Source organism: Syngnathus floridae, chromosome 1 (genome assembly GCF_059516105.1).
Source record: "Syngnathus floridae isolate MCC-2025c chromosome 1, RoL_Sflo_1.0, whole genome shotgun sequence".
In the NCBI taxonomy this organism is placed as follows: domain Eukaryota; kingdom Metazoa; phylum Chordata; class Actinopteri; order Syngnathiformes; family Syngnathidae; genus Syngnathus; species Syngnathus floridae.
The window spans coordinates 5,660,313-5,680,571 of record NC_142413.1 but is presented as its reverse complement, the minus strand read 5'-3'; the positions used below and the strand labels follow the sequence as shown (position 1 = coordinate 5,680,571).

Sequence of the window (20,259 nt, the reverse complement as noted above, 5' to 3'; positions counted from 1 at the left end):
CTGTTTCTACTGATAGGATTTGTAGTTCTCTTGTTCCGGCAAGCTCCTGTAGATAGACTACAAGTCCCAGCATGCAACGCGAAATGTTGCGCGTGGCAGCTGCGCGTCGAGTCTCAAGTCCGCACTGGTGCAACTGCGAAAGAACCGAGGTTCGTACACTCGCTTGCAATGTTTTTTTTGCATGTGCCATTCCTTTCTTATAACGTGCTCGACTCTAAGTAACTCGACGCTTATTATTATTATTTTTTTTACACTTGTGACTTCCAGTATGACGTTCATGTTGCTTTTTGGCCGCCTCCTCCGCACGTCTTCGTGATACCTCGCTAGCCGGCGAGTTAGCTTGTGCTAACTTTTGGAACGTTATCTGTCATCATTTAAAACCTTGCCAAACAACCATGACTAATTTTACTGTTATTTTTTTTCCATTCCGTTACGGGACGTTCAAACAACAAAAAACAAAATGTTGGTCAACTAAACCCTGATTTTTTTGTAGGAGATTAGGTTGAACGTGGGATTTCGATCCTAGTGGCTGCTATGCAGCCAGCCTGGAGACCTCAGGGCAGGGGCCGTGGGCGGAAGCAGGAAGATCCTGGAGAAAAGCCTGGAAGTGCTGTAGGAAGAGCAGACAGTACCAAGACGACGGTTCCACTACACCTTGGTGAGGATCACATTACATTGTGTTTACTTTAGTAGTGTGCTGACACACTTTCTGTGTTCTGGCGGACAGGCGCTTCCAAGTTTGAGGAGATCCGAAAGTCCAACCAGGCCGCTGCGCAGCGACTGATGGAGCGCCACACCAACTGCTCCTCTGAGGATGATGACGACGATGACGACATTAAGGAGCATAATGACGCTCGCGTCCTGGAGTCCACCTTCACTACTTATACCAGTCATACAGGTGAGCCACATCTAATGGACCTTGGTCAAACTGCCAATTGAAATTTTGCGATACATTGCGATAATTTGTTTCTCAAACATGTTTCTTCACCAGGCGGTGACGTCACAGGCCTGCAAAGAACGGGCCAGTATGTCAGCGAACTCTTCCAGTCCGGCGCAATCACCTGTCTCATCTGCATCGCCTCGGTCAAGCGGACTCAGCCGGTGAGGAAGGGCTAAGACTTTTTGGTCAGGTCTAGTGTTGTCAAAAGAACCAATACTTTCAGTACCAACACGCAAAAAAATACAACCTGCTTTTTGTGGTACCGACTACCAAATATTTAACTTTTCACTCGGCGAGCTGTGTTAATTCTTGCTGGAACTGAAGGGGGCAGTGTACACATGCGAGCAGCACGGAGCAGCAGTCAGCAGTGCTGGAGAAGAAGAAAACATTCGGTCTTTCATAACAATGGCTTCAGCAAGTGCGAGTGGAAGTCCAACACGCCGGCTTGTTGAGAAGCCAGGTCGCTCAAAGAGTCGTGTGTGGAAATATTTTGCATTTGATCCGGGTGCAAGCGGAGCAATTATAGATTTGAACAACCCAACGTGTAAAAAATGCTTGAGAGGTTTGAGGCTTGAGAGGCTCCATGCCACTGCTGCTCTTTTGTAATGTATATATAGTTGAATATTGTTATTTATTATCAGTCTTGCTTGTTTTTATAGATGTATGACTTGAAGGCTCTATGGCACTGCTGCTCTTTTTTAATGTCAGGTCGTGTGATGCCACCGCTTTGCTAACATTTCCCGGCCCCCTTCCAGGTGTGGAGCTGCTCCGGCTGCTACTCTCTCTTCCATCTTCCGTGCATCCAAAAGTGGGCCAGGGATTCTGTGTTCCTGCTCTGCTCGGCGACGGACGAAGACTTTGGCCGCAAGCAACATCCGTGGCCCTGGTGAGGCAAACGTTACCAGAAAGAAATCATGCAGTGTTTATGTTGTTCTTAAGTGCAATCTTTTCCCTTTCCGCAGTCCCAAGTGTCGGGCTGAGTACTCCCACGCCGCCACGCCCACCAGGTAAGCAGCTACCAGTACGAGTAACCCAGTCGTGGATGTGATTGTGCACGTGTGTTGTATTCAGGTACGTGTGTTACTGTGGGAAGCTTGAGGATCCTCCCGCCGATCCCTGGTTAGCACCTCACTCATGTGGCGCCGTGTGTCATAAGGAGTTGAAACCTTCCTGTGGACACGCATGTCTGCTGTTGTGTCATCCCGGTAATTGCCCACACAAATGCGCTTGTGCGAACACACTTCCCGTTTGCCCTCTGGTGAACTCCTTGTGTCCGCAGGTCCGTGCCCGCCCTGCCCCAAGATGGTGTCAGTTTCCTGCTTGTGTGGCAATGCCCAGCCCCTCCCCCGGCGCTGTAGCAACAAGGTACTCACACACACAGTTTGAAAAAGTTTGCACAGCTTCACAGATTACCCCTCGCCTCCCCAGGGCTGGTTATGCCAGCAACCGTGTGGAAAGTTATTGCCATGCCGCCAACACAAGTGTTCCCAGCCGTGCCACTCTGGTAAGCACACGTGACGAAACCAGTGGCGTCGCTTTCTACTTCCTGTATGCTCAGGGTCTTTCTTTGTGTGTCAGAGTGTTCCCCCTGTCCCAAATTCAGCGTTCAGAAGTGCGTGTGCGGCCGGCAAAAAGCGGAGAGACCTTGCGCTGACCCCAAGTGGAAGTGCGAACGTGTACGTAGACGACCGGCCATATTATTAGGAACAGCAGGCTTCCACATAATGTCTGACCGCGCCTTTGTCCTGTTCTTCAGATTTGTGGTGCCGCCCTCTCTTGTGGGAATCACACCTGTGAGCTTGTGTGCCACGACGGACGTTGCCCGCCGTGTCCCCGCTCGCTCAGCAGATCGTGTCCCTGCGGCAAGACCAGTGAGAGACACACAAACACACTCTGGGTCCTGACTTTGGTTGCAAATGGCTAGAAATTTTCCAATAAATGTCTGTTTGTGTCAGAGTCCAGCCTGCCGTGCACGGAGGAGGTGTCGCTGTGTGGAGACACGTGTGAGCGCCCCCTAGCTTGCGGGAAGCACACATGCCCCAGAAGATGTCACCGTGGGAATTGTGACACCTGCCGAGAGGTAACGCGCACGCTTGTGTGCGATACGCTTTTTTTGACTCGTTGTGTATGTGTGCGTCAGGAAGTGGAGAAAGAATGCCGCTGCGGTAAATACAGAAAGCTGATGGCGTGTCACAAAGAGTATTTATGTGAGTCGAAATGTTCAAAGAGCAGAAACTGCCAGAAACATCCATGTCGAAGGAAGGTGAGTCACCGTGCCCGTGCTCGTCCGCAGCCCCCCGCTAACCCACCTCCCCCTCTGTCAGTGTTGCCCCGGCAACTGCCCCCCATGTGACCAGATCTGCGGTCGGACTCTGGGATGTCGCAACCACAAATGTCCGTCGGTGTGCCACCAAGGTAAGGCACCTTCACTTTGATGTGCGCGCTTTCAGCATCTGATGGGTCTTCCCGCACCGCCAGGAAGTTGCTATCCTTGTCCGGAGATGGTGGACGTCCGATGCTCGTGCGGGTCCACCTACTTGACGGTGCCGTGCGGGCGTGAGCGGAGCACCAAGCCTCCTCGCTGCAAGGAGCTCTGCAGGTACGCGCGCCTCTTGTCATCTTTTTCCTCCTCCTGGTCATTGGACGCGCGTGTCCGAAGGTCGGGTGACGACAATGTGGGGACTGAGTTTGTAATTGGAGGTGGCCATATTGTTCAAAAATACGCGCAATGTCATCAAAGCGTCAATTCAGCTGTTAGCACCTTTGCACCGTCCGCATTCATTTTGAAGTTGTCGGACCCCCATCATAGGTCTCCATCTTCCTGCCACCATGCCGCCCGAGAGCGCCACCGTTGCCACCCCGGGCCCTGCCCCCCCTGCACGCAGCCCTGCCTGCAACCTCTGGCGGGCTGCCCGCACACGTGCCCGCGGCCCTGCCACGACCGCGTTCTTCTCAAGTCCCAGCAGGTAGCGCACGCGTCCTCGTCTGGAATGTTCTTTGTCCCGCCTTGGCATACGTCTCACCTGGAACGGACGTTGTCGTCCCCGTCGGTGTGTCTCAGGTGCAGCTGTCCGGGCCGTGGGAGCAACCGGCAGAACCGGCGTTTGTGACCAAGGCCCTGCCGTGTCCTCCTTGTCAAGTGCCAATACAAGTGTATGACACGCGCACGCACACAAACAACACACAGACGCAAGCAGATTTTGATTGCCTCTCTATGTCTCCCTTGCAGCTCCTGTTTTGGAGAACACGAGGTAAGAGTGTTTCTTCAGTGCACTTCTCCGATGTGGCTCTATGATGTCACAATGACGATGTCGCCGTGGGGGTCCAGGTGAGCGCGTTGCCGTGTAGCCGCCATGACCGCTTCTCCTGCAAGAGGCCTTGCGGGCGACCGCTGCGCTGCGGTAACCACACGTGCGCCAAAGAGTGCCACCTGCTGGACGATGGCAACAAGGTAAAGCGGCTGTGTCAATCCCGCCGTGTCGAGTGTGTCAGATGTGTCTGGTCAGCTCGTGCAAGCCAATGTAAAACCAGGCGGAACACCGCAATGAATATTGAAATATTAACCGCGAGTCGTGTGTGTTTGTCCCTAGTGCGATGACTGCGAGCAGGGTTGCTCCAAGCCTCGGCCACATCTTTGCCCCCACGCCTGCCCGCTTCCCTGTCACAGTGGCGACTGCCCGCCGTGCCACCAGATGATTCGGCAGCGCTGCCACTGCAAGATGAGCGCCATCTATGTGGAGTGCAAGTGAGCACACGCGCATACAAAATGATGGCTTTGTCGTCGTGGGGGCGCATCAGTCATTCCACGATCTGGATGTTATGATGTCATCGTTGCGTGACAGGAAGATGACCATGGCTGACGAGGAAACAAAGATGGCTTTGGGCTCGTGCAAGAACCAGTGTCCCAAAGAGGTACGTGCCACTCACTGAGGTGCCTTCTTGTTGGCATGGGATTGGGTGGCAACATGGCTTCCCACACTTCAGAAAAATGGAAGACTCATCTGCAAAATGTGTGTGTGCGCATGTTTGTTTGTTCCCGTGTGTTTCTCTGTGTGTATGTATGCGTGTGTGTCGTGTCTTTTTCTGTGTCTCTGTTTTTATGCTTATTTTGTATGCGTGTGCACGTAGCTGAGCTGCGGTCATCGCTGCAAGCAGGTGTGTCACCCTGGGCCCTGTGGGGTCGAATGTCACCAGAAGGTCAAGCTGCGATGTCCCTGCAGAAGGATCAAGAAGGTACAAAATGGACACCTTATGTTCCGCCAGCCTCTTGTCGCATCGTCTCAGCTTCATTGTGTGTCTGCATAGGAGTTGGCGTGTGCACTGTCATCTGCATGTGTTGTCGAGTGCGACCACAACTGCATAGAACAACAGAAGAGAGTCAGCGAGGTGACCACGCACACACACACACACACACACACACACATGAATGTGTCGCACAATGATGTCGCAGAACAGTGTCAATGAGCTCTGAATGCATGTGATGCGTCCAGCTGAAGAAAGCAGAGGAGAAGGCGGCTCAGGAAGAAGAGCAACGGCGACATCAGGTGACGATAAAAAACCGTCCTGGTCCCGCCACTATGCTAAACTAACTTGCTCGAGTGTGTTTGCATGTTTGTTCAGGAGGAGCTCGAGGCATTCACCAAGCGGCGAGGAGGACGTCGCATCAAAAAGCGAGGGAGGCGGGATGAAGACGATGAAGAGGATGGCGGACGGATTGGGCGATGGCGGAAGTGTGCTGCGGTCGTCCTCATCCCGCTGGGTGGTGTCGCGCTGTCACTCGCCGCCTACTTGATTATGAGAACTGCTTAAGAAGGCGGGAGGGGGGGCGTGTTGTCGGCTCACGTGTTCTCATGTCATAGGTGGTTGTGTAATGTTATGATTGGGGAAAAAAAAACTATGTTTGACAAATAAAAGGGTCAGTGTGATGACGTCTCCCTGTTGAGATCACTTGAGAGTGTGTGTGTGTGTGTGTGTGTGTGTGTGTGTGTGTGTGTGTGTGCACGCGTGAGACAGAATGAGAGTATGTGCGTGTCAGTCAATTCTTTTCCAGCGCACACTCTGTCACGTGCACGCGCGTGGCACGTCCAGGCGCGGTCACGCGGCAAGAGGAGGGGGCGGGAGGAGGAGGAGAAGAGGGCGGGCCGTTCAGCTGCTTGGTCTGCGGCGGCCGCAGACTTCAGTTGGCGCGTTCTTTGTGGCGGAGGCGCAGAGGAAGGTCATGTGCTCGTTACCGCGTGTCACCTTCAGCGCGGGAACGGACACGGTGAGTGTGCACGCGCGCGCGCGCGCCCACGTGGCTTTTAGCGGCTCGAGGAATAAACCGGAAGCAGAAAAAGCCCAGAAGTATCGGCTTCTGACTTGCACTAATTGCCTCACGTGACTTAAGATTCGTCCAGCTCCGCCCATCGTGTTTACGTCATCGTCTCGGGCACCGTGAGCAAACTAAGGCCCGAGGCCCATCGAGCGTCAAGAGATCAAGAATCCTTTATTGAACTAATTTTCCTTATTGAAATGTATTCATTGTTTTTTTTAAGTCAAGTTTTTCTTGAATGTATTTATTCTTTTTTTAAGTTAATTTATCTCAAATTACTATTTCATTGATGTTATTCTTCAATCATTTATTCAAAAGAATCACTTTTCCAAGTAAAGTAATTGTAAAGAATAAAACTATTTCGAACATCAAAAATGAATTAAATTGCATACTTGGTTCACTGACTTCTTGCAAATAATAAAACTAAAACGGTGAGATATTTTTAACATGTTTTCATACTGTGTAACCCAAGAGTTAATGTCCAAAGCTACCTTTGTGCTCCAGCAGGTGACCGGTGGAGTAAATGAAAGTGTGATGGGTGAGGATGTGCGTCCTCACAAGCCACAGACGTCTGGCCGCCTCCGACTTGTTTACGTCCTGCTTCCCGTCACTGGCCTGCTGGGCGGCATGATGCTCGTACTCGCCCTTACCGGTATTCGCACACACACACAGACACACACCTCTGGAGGTCCTTCTAACACAAAGAGTGCATGTGTCTGGTGGTTGTCATGACAACTAGTGGGTTTTAGCCAATCAGGAGCATGTAAAGTGAGGAGGAATGTTAAATATTTACAAGTGCCGTAAAACATTTTGTCACCTTTTCGGCGTGTTTATCGTGTCCAAGTCTTGTTTAATGCTGACCTTGACACGACTTTGAAAGGTGCGATACGCTCACACACATTCCCCCTTTAGTGTCGGAAACTAACCCCGGCTGGCACTTGTGGTGGAGAACTCCCCACCACACCCTTCCCGAATGATTGTTATTATTAGCTAACATGTGAGTGTATGAGACATGTAACCGGGGTCGTCATGGTAACCAGATCCCTCTGACACTATTCATAGACGTGTGCACTTGTGTATTTAAAGTGAACCAATCAAAAAGCTCCTTGCCCACACAAACACACACACACACACACACACACACACACACACACACACACGTATACATACACAAAAACAGGCACTGAAGTTGTGAAACAGTTTTTTATGTGGTTTCTTAAGGTGTGATTGGCGGCCGTGTCTCGGACTCCAGCCCGCTCCCTTCCCCCGAGCCGATAGCTGACAGGGTGCCTGGTTACCGTGGGAACCGTACAAGCCCCTCCCTCCCGGCAGATGCGTCTCAGGCCTCGTCCACTCCGCCAATGACGACAGCTGCAGATTTGCTGACGTCTGTCCCCTCGCTGAGCTCCACCTGGTTGACCGCCGCCACCTCTACGCCGCATGCAGGTAAGTGTGTGTTTGTGTGTGTCCAGATGTGTAAACATCGTTGGTGTAGCAACACATGTAGACAGACAATGTGACAGGCCTACAGTATTCTTTATCCTCTTTGAAGAATGTCAAATTAAAGTTTATTTTCCCCCCTGGTGGTCTAGAAACACACCAGGCACACAATGCCCATTGAATTAAAGCTTGACATCATGGAGCACCAAATGCTTCATTCTTTGCATTTGTTTTGATTAGGTTACTCTTGTATGTTTTTGTAAAGTATAAAACTTTAAAGTTTTTTTTTTTTAAATCCAAAATGTATGCAGGTGGTTGTCAGCCCCTGGCAGAGCCTCAGTGTCACATGTTACCATACAACCAAACATGGCTGTCCTCCTCCGTCGCCGTGGTGAAGAGCTCGGAGGTAGACATGTTGCTAAGGTAATGGTGGGCGGAGCTTGGTGGGCGCTCGGGCATACGTGCGTTGGGGATGTGACATGATGTGTGTCGCAGGTTCTTCAGCTACCTGAGCAGACTGTCCTGCTACAAGCACATCATGTTGTTTGGCTGCTCTCTGGCGCTGCCGCAGTGCTTCCATGACAACGACGCTCAGCACAGGTAGCCGCGGAATACTCCGTTGTCCACATCTCAGAATATTCGCTTACCCGCTCCACCACAGGTGGGTGGTGTTGCCGTGCGCATCCTTTTGTGAGGCGGCCAGAGAAGGTTGCGAGCCCGTCCTGCAGATGTTCAACATCTCCTGGCCCGACTTCCTGCGCTGCTCGCAGTTCAGCCGGGCCACCTCATCCTCTGCAACGTCTCCTGCCTGCTACACTCCCCGACAAACAGTGGGGAAACCCTGTGAGTAATTTTGATTGGTTTGGCGCAAATAGGGTAGGACAGGACGATAAAAGAAAGGTCCTCTGATTTGCTGACACACATATCAGAAATCAAAAAGGAAGTATCAAATAGACTGGGACAGGTTAGTAAAGGACGAGGTTGGACAGAGCACTACAGGATAGGGCAGGACATTGTTCTGACATGTTTAGTGATACCAAGCGGTGCTCTTTTATTGATCAACCGTATAATTAGTCAACAGGAAGTAAATCGGACAGAGCGGTAGGGGACATTTGGTGTTACTATGCGCCACTCTCTGATTGGCCAATAGTGGCGTGCGGCGGGAAGGAAGACTTCCTGTGTGCCACGGGGATTTGTGTCCCTCAGAAGCTGGTGTGCAACGGCCAAAACGACTGCGATGACTGGAGCGACGAGGCCCACTGCGGTGAGTGTGCACACAACGTATGTTCGAAAAGTTGTCGTGATACCGCACCATCACCACATCGATGACATCATCATTCAGTGTGTTCAGACACACAGTTCCGCTGCTCGACGGGCCGCTGCTTGCCGCCGCTTCTGCTGTGCGACGGCTACGATGACTGCGGAGACCTTAGCGATGAGCTCAACTGTGGTGAGAGCGTACGCGCTAAACTTCTAGAACTGGCAATGTGCCCAAAATGTTTGAGAACCTCTGCGCTAGGAGAGGTGTGGCTAGCCTAACTGTTGCTTGTCAGTGTGCGACGCAACACGGGAGCATCGCTGTGGCGACGGCCGCTGCGTGTCCACAGATTGGCTATGTGACGGCGATCACGATTGTGTCGATAAGAGCGACGAGCTCAACTGCTGTGAGTTGCCCCGTCCTTGACGCGCACATTGCAAGAACAACTAACCTGAGTGCGTGTGTGTGTGCGTGCGCAGCATGTCGGAGCCAGGGTCTTTGGGAATGCCGCAACGGTCAATGTATTCCTCCGGCCTTCCGTTGTGACGGCGAGGACGACTGCAAAGACGGCAGCGACGAAGAGCATTGCATGCGCGAGCAGCGTGAGACACCCACCTGGCAACAGACTGCCTTGGTGAATGTGTATCACTGTCTGACGGTGCGTGTGCGCGTTACAGCTCACAACACGTGCCCCCCCACTCAAGTGGGCTGCGCGTCTACTTCCTGCGACACGCGACACCACAACTGCAGTAAGCCTCTGACAAATGCGTTGATAGGCAAGGTTCCTATTTTTATTCTAGTTCACAAAACATCTTTTCCATTCTTTTGACTGCCTCCTCCCCTCATGGGCGTGTCAGCCGGCTGTGAGCCAATCAGCTTGGAGCTGTGCATGAACCTGCCTTACAACCACACACGCTTCCCCAACTTTCTGGGTCACGTATCGCAGCGGGAGAGCTCCGTGTCGTGGGAATCGTCACTATTCCCGGCGCTGGTCCAGACGGGCTGCTACCAGTATCTCATGTTCTACGCCTGCACGTTGCTCGTACCCAAGTGCGACCCACTCAGCCTGAGTACTGTGCCGCCGTGCAGGTGAGGGTGCGTTCTGAGTGTGTGCCCAACCTGTCCTGCTCCGCTCCAAGTAGCAGATAGGACAGGACGGGACAGAATAGGATAGGACAGCGTTAGTGAGCTGGTGTGGGAGAGAGCGTCACTTCATTGTGATTACACGGAATCTTCCCACTCGCAGGTCTCTGTGTCGCACAGCCAAGGAGAAGTGCGAGTCGGTGCTCGGCATCGTGGGATTGCAGTGGCCCGACGATTCGGACTGCGCTCAGTTTCCCGAAGAGGGCGGAGACTCGACGTGCCTTCTGCCTGAGGCCGGCGTGGACGGTGCGTACAAATTGCCGCTTAACTCATTTTTTGCTCATATTCTGTTCATGTTTACCACGTCGTCGTGGCAACAGAGTGCTCCCCCAGCCACTTCAAGTGTCGCTCCGGGCGCTGCGTCCTCGCCAGCAAGCGCTGCGACGGCCTCGCCGACTGCGACGACCGCAGCGACGAAGATCACTGCGGTGAGGACACCGCCTTAACTTTTGTGACACTAAAATCGAGCCTGCCGTGTTGACGTGTCTTTGCGGGTATGTGGAAGGTTGCACCGAGCGTTCTCTGTGGGAATGTCCGGGCAGCGGCGTGTGCATCAAGACCAGCATGATCTGTGATGGCATCCCAGACTGCCCCCTGCTGGCTGATGAGGTCAACTGCTGTGAGTTGTTGCCGACATGTGGCGTTATTGTAGTTAATAAGTTCTAGTTTCTAGACTTCTTGTACACTATCTTGTAGTCTGGCGCAACTAAACCAAGTAGTTAAGGTCAGCTATGTTTATCTTTCAGAATTTTTAGTTTCCAAGTCCTGACTTCTCATTCCTAGCCTATGTACCAGTTTCTAATCTTAGCTTCCATGTGCTAGCGCCTTGACTCAACCCAGTGTGTGTGTGTGTATGTGATTGTTGTGTTAGCGGCGTGTGGCGATAACGAGTTGGCGTGCAACAATCACAAGTGCGTGCATAGGACGTTGTGGTGCGATGGAAAGAAACACTGCACCGACGCATCGGACGAGTGGGACTGTGGTAACACACACACACACACACACACACACACACTTAGACAAACACACGTGATAGGAAGATGACTGAGTGTTTTGTTGTGTGGAGTGTCTCTGAGCCAGTCGTCAGGTTCCATTCTGACCGTGCAGAGGACGGCCGACCACTATCACGTGTGTGCAGACGAGTGGAACCAGCAGCTCAGCAAACTGACCTGTGACCAGCTGGGTCTAGGGTAAGGTCAGTAGCACACACACACACACGCACACACAGACACACACACACAGACACGCACACACACACACACACACACACACACACACACACAGGTGACGCGGCCGGTCCATCACAGTTAGCGTGCCCTGCAGGGTTCCCGCCTCCGTTTCCATGGTACCTGAACAGGGTGGTCCTCCGGGTCGCCGTCGCTGGTTACATGTTCATCCAGAGTGGGAGGAACGCAAAGGCTCGGCTCTACAGGCTCGCCTCGAGAAGAGAAGGTGTGTGTGTCTGTGTGTGTGTGTGTCAGGAAGTGAGTAAAATTGCTAATGCTAACAATAGTCTCAATATTTAAGCTCTGAGTGTGTGTGTACTATGTATGTGGGTGTGTAACTTTGTGCCTATCTCGGCTTGTGTGTGTATACGTGTGTCAGTCATTCGTGTCATTCTGGCAAGCGAGTGGCTCTCGTCTGCGTCAGAGACAGTAAGCTTCATCCATCCCTCCGACTCGTCTCCTCCGATGGCCTGGGCCGAGTCTACTTCCTGTTTCTCATCTCTCGGCCAGAGTGCGGCCTGCGGCCGGCAATGGACGCGCGTCTCTCCAGGCAGAAGAGGATTCTGGGAGGTCGTGTGGCCAGGCAGGGGGCGTGGCCATGGCAGTGCTCGCTGCAGAGCGGTCAGAGCGGTCACGTGTGCGGCTGCGTCCTCATCGGCACTAAGTGGGCCTTGACAGTGGCGCATTGCTTCGAGGGGTGAGCCCGTCCATGTCTAGCTTTTGGGCTTCGAGTTTCAATCATCCAGGCAGTGACACTTTCAAGGGGGCTTGCTATTAACAAGGATTCCATGATCTTTTCTTACATGCGTAGGAGAGAGAAGGCCCACTTGTGGAAGGTCCTCTTGGGTCTCCACAACTTGGACCATCCGGGCGTGCACAGTCAGAGGCGTGGCGTGCGAGCCATCACAGTGCACCCGCGTTACAACCGCGCTGTGGTGGACTACGACATCAGCGTTGTGGAGTTGGACTCCGAGGTGAGTCCTCCCTGCGTTCCCGGGAGACGAGAATATTGTTGATGAGGTATTGTTGGAATCACACCAGGTGGAGGAGACGGAATGGGTACGGCCTGTGTGTCTGCCCGGAACCAATCAGATTCCCACTCCGGACTCCTACTGCTACATCACAGGATGGGGTCACATGGGCAACAGGAGTAAGTCCAAACACCCATTTGCTGGTTCAAGATCATCATAGTTACTGATTTTGAGTGCTAGCTTCTATGTTTTAGGTTCTAGTGATCAGGTTCTAGCCAGTAGGCACTAGCCTCTAGGTTCTCCCTTTTAAAGTCTAGCTTTTAATGTCGAGCTGATGCTGCCTCCTCCGCAGTGCCGTTCAAGCTGCAGGAGGGCCAGGTACGGATCATCTCCATGTCCCAGTGCCAGTCCTACTTCGACATGAAGACCATAACTGCCAGGATGCTTTGTGCTGGTTACGAGGCCGGGACCGTGGACTCCTGCATGGTAATCATCACACGCTTACAAGTTTTAGCCGCGAAGTTGAAGTTCCGAATGGCAGGTTCCAAGTCCGAGCTTCTAGGCTGGTGTCGAGCGCAGTGTGTTGCTTCCGTTCCCTTTCTAGGGTGACAGTGGCGGTCCGCTGGTGTGCGAGGAGTTGTCTGGGGGGCGGTGGACGCTATTCGGCCTGACGTCATGGGGCAGCGTGTGCTTCAGCAAAGTGCTGGGACCGGGCGTGTACAGCAACGTGAGCCACTTCACGCCGTGGATACACCAGCAGATCTTCATGCACACGTACCTGCCCGACTGAGGCGCGCCGCCTCGGGCATCCGGTTACCGAGAGGAGTTGACGTGATGCCGCACCCGCTCGTTTAACACCGTTAGCCTTTTGATGCTAGCTGCTGTAACATTGGCATCACAGATGCTAACATGTTAGCTACTTTGAACGCTTACGTGGTTGGCGTACTAGCTAGGGCACAGTAGTGTGTTGTCGGTGATTAATCCTGTGTTCCGTCAGTGTTGTTGCTAGCTCGACTAACCTAGCGCCGGCCAAAAGAGAGAGCTAATGCGCTAATCACAGACGATGGCCTGTGACGGATAGTCTGTGACTGGATGTTTGCTCATTCCTTCACGTCCACATTCCTGGTTGCTAGTTGTTAGAAGTCATTTGGAAGATTTGCTTTTTTCAAGAGTATTTTTCTACACTTTTTTGTACATTGCGTGTATGTGTGTGTGTGTGTGTGTCGAAATAGGAGGGGGGGTCCTCCTAAGATGTCACATCCTGCTTTTGTATTGTGAAGAGCCATGTAAAGGAAGTGCAATGTTTTTGTGTTCAACAGTAAAGCTACACACACCTGCTCTCAACGTCTATGTACGTGTGTAATATGTATGTTTTGGGTGTGTGTCTGTCCTTCTGTGTGTGGAAGTGCGTGTATGTAGTATGTCTACACGTTGTGTGTGTGTTTTTGTATGTGTGTATGTTTTCATTAAGTGTTTATGGACTGAGACAAGAAGAGAGATGGATGGAGAAACAACAAGGAAGGAATTCACAAAATACACACATGCACATACAAGTGGGGTCAAAGTGCGGGACTTTATTGTGTGTGTGAGTGTGTGTGTGTGTTAAAGTCACACTGGTTACAGTGCACGGAGGTAGTAAAGGTCAGGAGGGTTCTGAGCAATCCCAGCGGTGGTGACGACGACGCACGAACTGGATGACACGGTGAGGTCCGTCAAGCACGCACAGACACACACAGACGGTGATTATGTCTTTGTTTGTCTAGATGTGTTCCTGCTGCGCCTCGTCCTTCAGCCGCCTGAGGAGCAGATGTCCTCGACCTCGTGGAATTATCAACCTGATCGTCACCAAAGGTGCCAACCAGCCAATCCATCAGTCAGTACACGTTTGGGTCCTCCATTAATGTTTGTCTGCGTTTGTGTGTGTGTGTGTGTGTGTGCGTGTGTGTGTGTATTTGTGTGTGTGTGTGTGTATGTATATATATATATATATATATATATATATATATATATATATATATATATATATATATATATATATATATATATATATATATATATGTATATGTGTGTGTGTGTGTGTGTGTGTCTTAATGAACATCTATTTCTGTATGTATGCCTGATTTTTTGTGTCTGTGTGCAGTTGAAATATTTATATTTGTGACCCCCTGCATGTCTCTCTTTGTGTATATAAATGTGTCTGTGTGTGTGTGTCTGTGTGTGTGCGTGCGTGTTAACCTGTGCAAGTGCACCTCTGTGTATGCATATGTCATGTGTGTGTTTGTGTCTTGTGTCTCTGTCTATATATGATATATATGGGTTTGTGTGATTGTATGGGTATGAGTGTATTTCTTTGACTCTGTGTGTGTGTGTGTGTGTGTGTGTGTGTATGTGCTTGCCCAGCATGTATGTTGGCGCTGCTCTTTGGTGCAGTGTGGTCAGTAACAGGGACAGAGTGTTTGCCGGGAGGGCGAGTGTTTGGTGTGGTCATCATCTTCATCAGCGCAGTGTTGGGGGGGCGACTAGTCGGGATGGTTCAGTTTCCTGGCTTGCCCCCCATCCCGCCACTGCTTGGTATGACCCGACAGTAGTCCACCTCACGCACACGCAGACCTGATGCTTTGTATGTCTTTGGGCAGGCATGCTGCTGGCCGGCCTGATCCTGAGGAACGTTCCCTACGTGACAGACGCCGTCTACGTGGACGCTGCCTGGTCCGCAGCTTTGAGGAGCATGGCTCTGTCCATCATCCTGGCCCGAGCCGGTCTGGGTCTTGACCCCTCGGTATCACGCACGCACACACACGCGTGCATGCACAGGTGGTGACGGGGGTCTTCTTGCAGGCGCTGCGCCGCCTGAAGGCTGTGTGCCTACGTGTGGCGGTCGGGCCCTGTGTCATGGAGGCGTGCGTGGTTGCCGTGGTTTCTCACTTCCTGTTGGCTCTGCCGTGGGGGTGGGGATTCCTGCTGGGGTATGTGTTGTGTGCACTGGCGGAGCTAGACGAGGGACTGCGGGGACACTGGCCCTCCCTGAAATATACTTGGACCTATCTAGATGCAAGGCCAGATAACTGACTTTAGGGTATTTTCAGATTTTTTTCCAGGAATTTCTTTTCAATATGTCTTCCACAGGGAACCTACATTTAATCCCCACCAAGTTAGCTTTGCCAGTGGTTGTGTTTAGGTGGTCTTGCGTGGTTGCGGGACAACATGTGACCCGTCCTCATGCACGCGCAGGTTTGTCCTGGCTGCGGTGTCTCCGGCAGTGGTGGTTCCGTCCATGTTGCTTCTCCAGAAGGAAGGTTATGGACGCGAGAAGGTAAGCTGCTGTATCTCTCGGCTTTGCCTCGTATATGACCAAAGCTGTACCGGGCTTCTCCTGAAGTTCATCTTGGATTCCACCAAAGATATATGGGGATTCTGCAGGGCATCCCGACACTTCTGATGGCTGCCGGCAGCTTTGACGACATTTTGGCCATCACGGGGTTCTCTACGTGTCTGGGCGTGGCATTCTCCACAGGTTTGTCTTCTGGTTTGCTTTGAGCTGGGTTGAGTTCTGCTCTCCATGCATGCGAGCATACGCAGGTTCCACATGGGTGAGCATCCTGAAGGGTCTCCTGGAGGTGGTTGGTGGAGTGGTGGGTGGGATCCTTGTGGGCATCTTCTTGTGTTTCTTCCCCAGCGTGGATCAGGTACGTGTGAAAAGCCGTTTGAGCCTTTGGTCCGTGTTCTTGTTGTGCTGAAAGTGGTACTAGTGCAGGAGGACGTGGTGGCGACCAGGAGCTTCCTCCTGCTGGCCTTCTCCATCTTTGCCGTCTTCTTCACTCAAGTGGTGGGCGCCTCTGGGGCTGGTGGCCTCTGCACCTTGGTTCTGGCTTTCCTGGCCGCGCTAGGTTGGCGCGCTGACAAGGCAATCATGGTTAACCTGTTGAAGAAAAAGAAATGATACTGTGCTCGCCACTTGAATAGATGCCGTGGGCCCGTACCGCGACTGGACAGCCAATGACATGGTGTTTCCCTGCAGGCGGGCGTGGCGGCCATATTGGGGAGGTGCTGGGATGTGTTCCAGCCCCTCCTCTTCGGCCTGATTGGAGCAGAGATTGTCATAACGACGTTGAGCCTCAGCACTGTGGGTGAGAAGTACGCCACGTGATGGGGTGCTGCCCCATCGCGTGGCGTCCACTCAATTGCGGTCCCGTGCAGGTTTGGGCGTGGCTGTTATCGCCATCGGTCTGGTGGTGCGACTGGTCACCACCTTCGCGCTGGTGCACGGTGCGGGCTTTGTGCTCAAGGAGAAACTCTTCATTGCTATCGCCTGGATGCCCAAAGCCACCGTGCAGGTACGCACCCGATCCCTTGGTCAAAGTTTAGCGGAAGCATAGGAACTATTTTAGTTATTCACCGATCCCAAAACGCAAACGTGTGACAGGCGGCCATCGGCTCAACGGCGTTGGACACGGCGAGAGATATGAATGACGAGACTTTGGTGAAGTTTGGTTTGGACGTGCTAACGTTAGCCGTGTTAGCCATCTTGATCACCGCGCCCATCGGAGCACTGAGCATCGGCCTGACAGGACCACGTCTCCTGAGCCGGCAGGTCAAAGGTCAGCACGGAATTTCTTTATTGTGGAAATTGTATCTCCTCATCCGATTCAAACCGTTCCAACGTCAAACTCTTCAGCTCATTCGAGACATCTGACAATCTATTTTTCATCTCAATAAAAATTTATTGACATGTTTTTTCTTTTTATCTATGATAGTACCGGAGGCAGTGGGCGGAGCACCATCTCCGGCTGGTCAAGGCGAAGACCCTGTGATTTTGGAGAGCAGGCTGTGATGACATTTAACCTAAAAAAATACAAACAAAATTAAAAAGGTAATGTTAGACCTTATTTTTGGGTCGTGTTTGTATCCAAATAATTGTATCTGACTTGGCTTTACACATAGAGAAATAACGGTCTTTTTTTTTTCTTGCCTCAGTGACCAAGCAGATGGTAAAAAAATTGGATGAATGAAAGTCAACCAAGATTGATTTTTTGATTGACTACAGCCCTTTCCCATTTTTACTTTTAAAACGAATATACAAACTCGCGTGAGACACAACCGATAGCATTTTGTATATTGACCACAAGATGACAACAAAGTAGCGTTTCAAGACGACTCAGTCATTGCTTTTGAAAAGCCGTCAGTGGATTTATTAAAATGAATGAATGAATGAATGAATGAATGAATGAATGAATAAATAAATAAATAAATAAATAAATAAATGAATAAATAAATAAATAAATAAATAAATAAATAAATAAATAGATAGATAGATAGATAGATAGATAGATAGATAGATAGATAGATAGATAGATAGATAGATAGATAGATAGATAGATAGATAGATAGATAGATAGATAGATAGATAGATAGATAGATAGATAGATAGATAGATAGATAGATAGATACATAAGATAGATAGATAGATAGATAGATAGATAGATAGATAGATAGATAGATAGATAGATAGATAGATAGATAGATAGATAGATAGATAGATACATACATACATACATACATACATACATACATACATACATACATACATACATACATACATACATACATACATACATACATACATACATACATAAATAAAGTGACTATAAATGCAATGACAAAAATAACATTATTTGTTTGCTAAAGCAGACTTTGACTTTGACTAAACCTTTCAGGCAAATACTGCGTTCAAACAATTTCTGTAGCCTTCAGAGACACTTGTCCACCTCTCAGCAGGTATTTTTTAAAAATGTTTTTGTCCCCAGTTGTTCCAGGTTTGAAAGGTGCTTTCTCCAGACGCCATGTTTCAACTCAACCAAGAAGTTCAATAGGATTTTCGATCAAGGCTCACAGAAAGCCATTTAAGAGTAGCTCAGTGAAATATGTAATACCAGTGTTAACCATGGGGTGGCAGTCATCACTCACCAGCGCCGTCAAGCCCTCCACTAGCTGAAATCGTGAAGAAGATCGTCTCATGGCCGTCCTGACATCGAATTCAGAAGTACATAAAAAAACAAGGGTGATTTCACCCCCCCTAACAACTGCCTGTTAGTTTAAAGTGAACGAGGAGTTAACAAGTCAGTGTCCTAAAAAAATGAACATATTTAACTTTTAATAATGTTTTAAGCGTATATGGTGGTGTAATTGGACAATAAGCGGCCTTGTGATGGACTCGCCGATGGGGCGCAAACAGGACCAACTTCACTGGGTAGTTCACACAGGTGAGTAAGCCAGCCTATCCATTTGGGGATTTGAATGACATGCAAGAAAACGTATGGTAGTAAAACCTTCAAATACGATTTTTGTAAAAAACAAAAATGCACAAAACGAGTGCTTGCACTTAATGAGCATTTGCTGCACATCTGTTTTGTTTTATTTCCACCTTTGAATGATACTTTTCTGCAACAGAGCCATTTTTGTTTGAATTAGAAATCCAACTATAATATTATTTTGTGTAGTTGAGTATTGCCAGTTGAGTTCTGATTCCCCACTTTGTTCTCTGGAGTCGTTTGACCTGCTAAGCTCAGACGAACGGGCAAAGTCCATAGAGCAGTACAGGGCTCTATTTTAGGGGGAGATTAAAGGAGTAAATGCACGGAAGAAATGGTTTTGGTTAGATTTTGCTGTCAAACGAGAGGCATAGAATTATCATCCGTTTAAATGCGCAACGACACACGTGACATTTTGGAGCGTGGAATGACGCAAGGAGAGTGACGAGAAGGAGCATTTTTTATGTGCACGCTGAAGAGTGTATCTCTTGTGCGTGTGCGCGCGCGCGCGTATGTATTTTCGTTAAATCCTCTGCTTTTTAATCTGACTGAGCCATACAATTAGTATCCATTTATATCCCCCTGTGCCAACCTCGCCCTGCCTCCCTGCTCCTCATCTGGCGGGTTATATTTGGAAAAACACACACACGCTCACACACGCAGGCAAGGGTTTGTGCTTTATAGTGCCACCCACTTTGCTTGTGCGCTCATTCGCAAAACTGTTCGAGCGCGTTTATTCACCATTCATGGACTAGTGTGCGCTCTTTGTCCTTATTATTGTAAGACAATCAGCACTCTTGTTGAATTCCCAGGATGTTCCTCCCGGAAAGGTGTAAGCCGTTTCACTAAGTCAACCAACGGCAGACATGAGAAAGTTAAGCGAGTCGAGTAAGAACAGACGCCGGACTTGAATCCTGTCATTTGTACGTGGTCATTATACGCCCTGCCGCTCCCTCGCCGTACGACTGGGTGATCACAAGGTTGAGACATATGGCTGCCTTCTAATTCCGTCTGCCCCGCCTGCCCGCCGCGAAAGTTGGCCGCTGCAGATGATGCTGCGGGCTACTTTAGACACACAAATGTGGCATTTGGGGGGGAAACAGACACTCTCTGGCCAATTCCAAGTTGCGTCCTACACAAGTGATGACTTAAACGTTTGCAGGCATGTTTAACTGAGCTGCTTCTATCCGGAATTGATTTTGCTGTAACAAATACAATTGTTTGAATCTGAAAGATAACATGTTTGGGTTTTGAATGAAAAAAAAATGGTCAGACCAAAATATTGTATGGCTGCTATGAAGGGATCTCTTAACCTGAAAAAAATGGGATGAAAATCTCTTTTGGGATGTTGAGTTTTCTTAAAAGACAAAAAAAAAAAAAAAAAAGCGTAGACGTGCGATGCTCGAGAAGTGCATTTGCTCTGCTCGTTCTCCGAGCGTCCTGGTTACTCTCGCATCACTCTTCTTCTCTCACGTCATAACCCCCACCCCCCCTCTGTATCTTGGATGCTGACTGAACTAGTTCAGGCAGAATGTGACGCCGTCACGGCTCGTGTTTAATTGATGTTGTTTGATAGGCGCAAGCTGCTTCAGTGGAACGGAAGCGCAGCAGAGCTTAACCGCGAGAGAAAGCCGGCAAATACGAGTCAACCATCGGCGCCAC

The 20,259-nt window shown here is 50.2% G+C and overlaps 3 protein-coding genes across 15 annotated transcripts; all 3 read left to right on the top strand.

The window, feature by feature from the left end:
• The first annotated feature begins 41 nt into the window (after positions 1-41).
• On the top strand, positions 42-5,865 carry nfxl1 (nuclear transcription factor, X-box binding-like 1). The gene is made up of 25 exons (XM_088372617.1): positions 42-149; positions 494-658; positions 728-898; positions 992-1,101; positions 1,696-1,826; positions 1,903-1,947; positions 2,012-2,145; positions 2,220-2,305; positions 2,369-2,444; positions 2,519-2,616; positions 2,697-2,811; positions 2,896-3,020; positions 3,081-3,203; positions 3,265-3,355; positions 3,419-3,539; positions 3,750-3,906; positions 4,002-4,093; positions 4,170-4,191; positions 4,269-4,391; positions 4,531-4,685; positions 4,783-4,852; positions 5,069-5,173; positions 5,246-5,326; positions 5,431-5,484; positions 5,561-5,865. Exons 2-25 carry the CDS (start codon positions 535-537, stop codon positions 5,747-5,749), a joined length of 2,598 nt encoding a protein of 865 aa, XP_088228743.1. The 5' UTR covers positions 42-149; positions 494-534; the 3' UTR covers positions 5,750-5,865.
• Positions 5,866-5,939: 74 nt separating this feature from the next.
• Positions 5,940-13,633, top strand: corin (corin, serine peptidase). Of its 5 annotated transcripts, none has more exons than XM_088372569.1 (24): positions 5,940-6,203; positions 6,759-6,903; positions 7,473-7,697; positions 8,003-8,114; positions 8,187-8,291; positions 8,353-8,534; positions 8,842-8,955; positions 9,034-9,141; positions 9,245-9,355; positions 9,429-9,551; positions 9,627-9,698; positions 9,807-10,038; positions 10,196-10,338; positions 10,413-10,520; positions 10,598-10,711; positions 10,964-11,074; positions 11,159-11,282; positions 11,416-11,544; positions 11,698-11,747; positions 11,829-12,015; positions 12,130-12,292; positions 12,360-12,468; positions 12,642-12,775; positions 12,894-13,633. In XM_088372569.1, exons 1-24 carry the CDS (start codon positions 5,955-5,957, stop codon positions 13,077-13,079), a joined length of 3,336 nt encoding a protein of 1,111 aa, XP_088228695.1. In that variant the 5' UTR covers positions 5,940-5,954; the 3' UTR covers positions 13,080-13,633. The 5 variants fall into 5 exon arrangements, with proteins under 5 accessions (XP_088228695.1, XP_088228685.1, XP_088228678.1 ...); XM_088372559.1 differs by having other exon boundaries at positions 6,756-6,903; XM_088372552.1 differs by having other exon boundaries at positions 6,756-6,903; positions 9,627-9,699; positions 9,799-10,038.
• A 162-nt stretch (positions 13,634-13,795) lies between these two features.
• On the top strand, positions 13,796-17,168 carry LOC148403633 (sodium/hydrogen exchanger 9B2). Of its 9 annotated transcripts, XM_088372791.1 has the most exons (13): positions 13,796-13,991; positions 14,053-14,162; positions 14,690-14,860; positions 14,926-15,068; positions 15,128-15,255; positions 15,521-15,602; positions 15,710-15,803; positions 15,869-15,975; positions 16,044-16,193; positions 16,308-16,416; positions 16,487-16,623; positions 16,713-16,887; positions 17,044-17,168. In XM_088372791.1, the coding sequence occupies exons 3-13, from the start codon at positions 14,695-14,697 to the stop codon at positions 17,118-17,120; spliced, it is 1,368 nt and encodes a 455-aa protein (XP_088228917.1). In that variant the 5' UTR covers positions 13,796-13,991; positions 14,053-14,162; positions 14,690-14,694; the 3' UTR covers positions 17,121-17,168. The 9 variants fall into 9 exon arrangements, 7 of the variants coding, with proteins under 7 accessions (XP_088228917.1, XP_088228932.1, XP_088228942.1 ...); XR_015857890.1 differs by having other exon boundaries at positions 13,796-14,140; positions 16,044-16,176; XR_015857884.1 differs by having other exon boundaries at positions 13,796-14,140; positions 16,308-16,412.
• Positions 17,169-20,259: the final 3,091 nt, after the last annotated feature.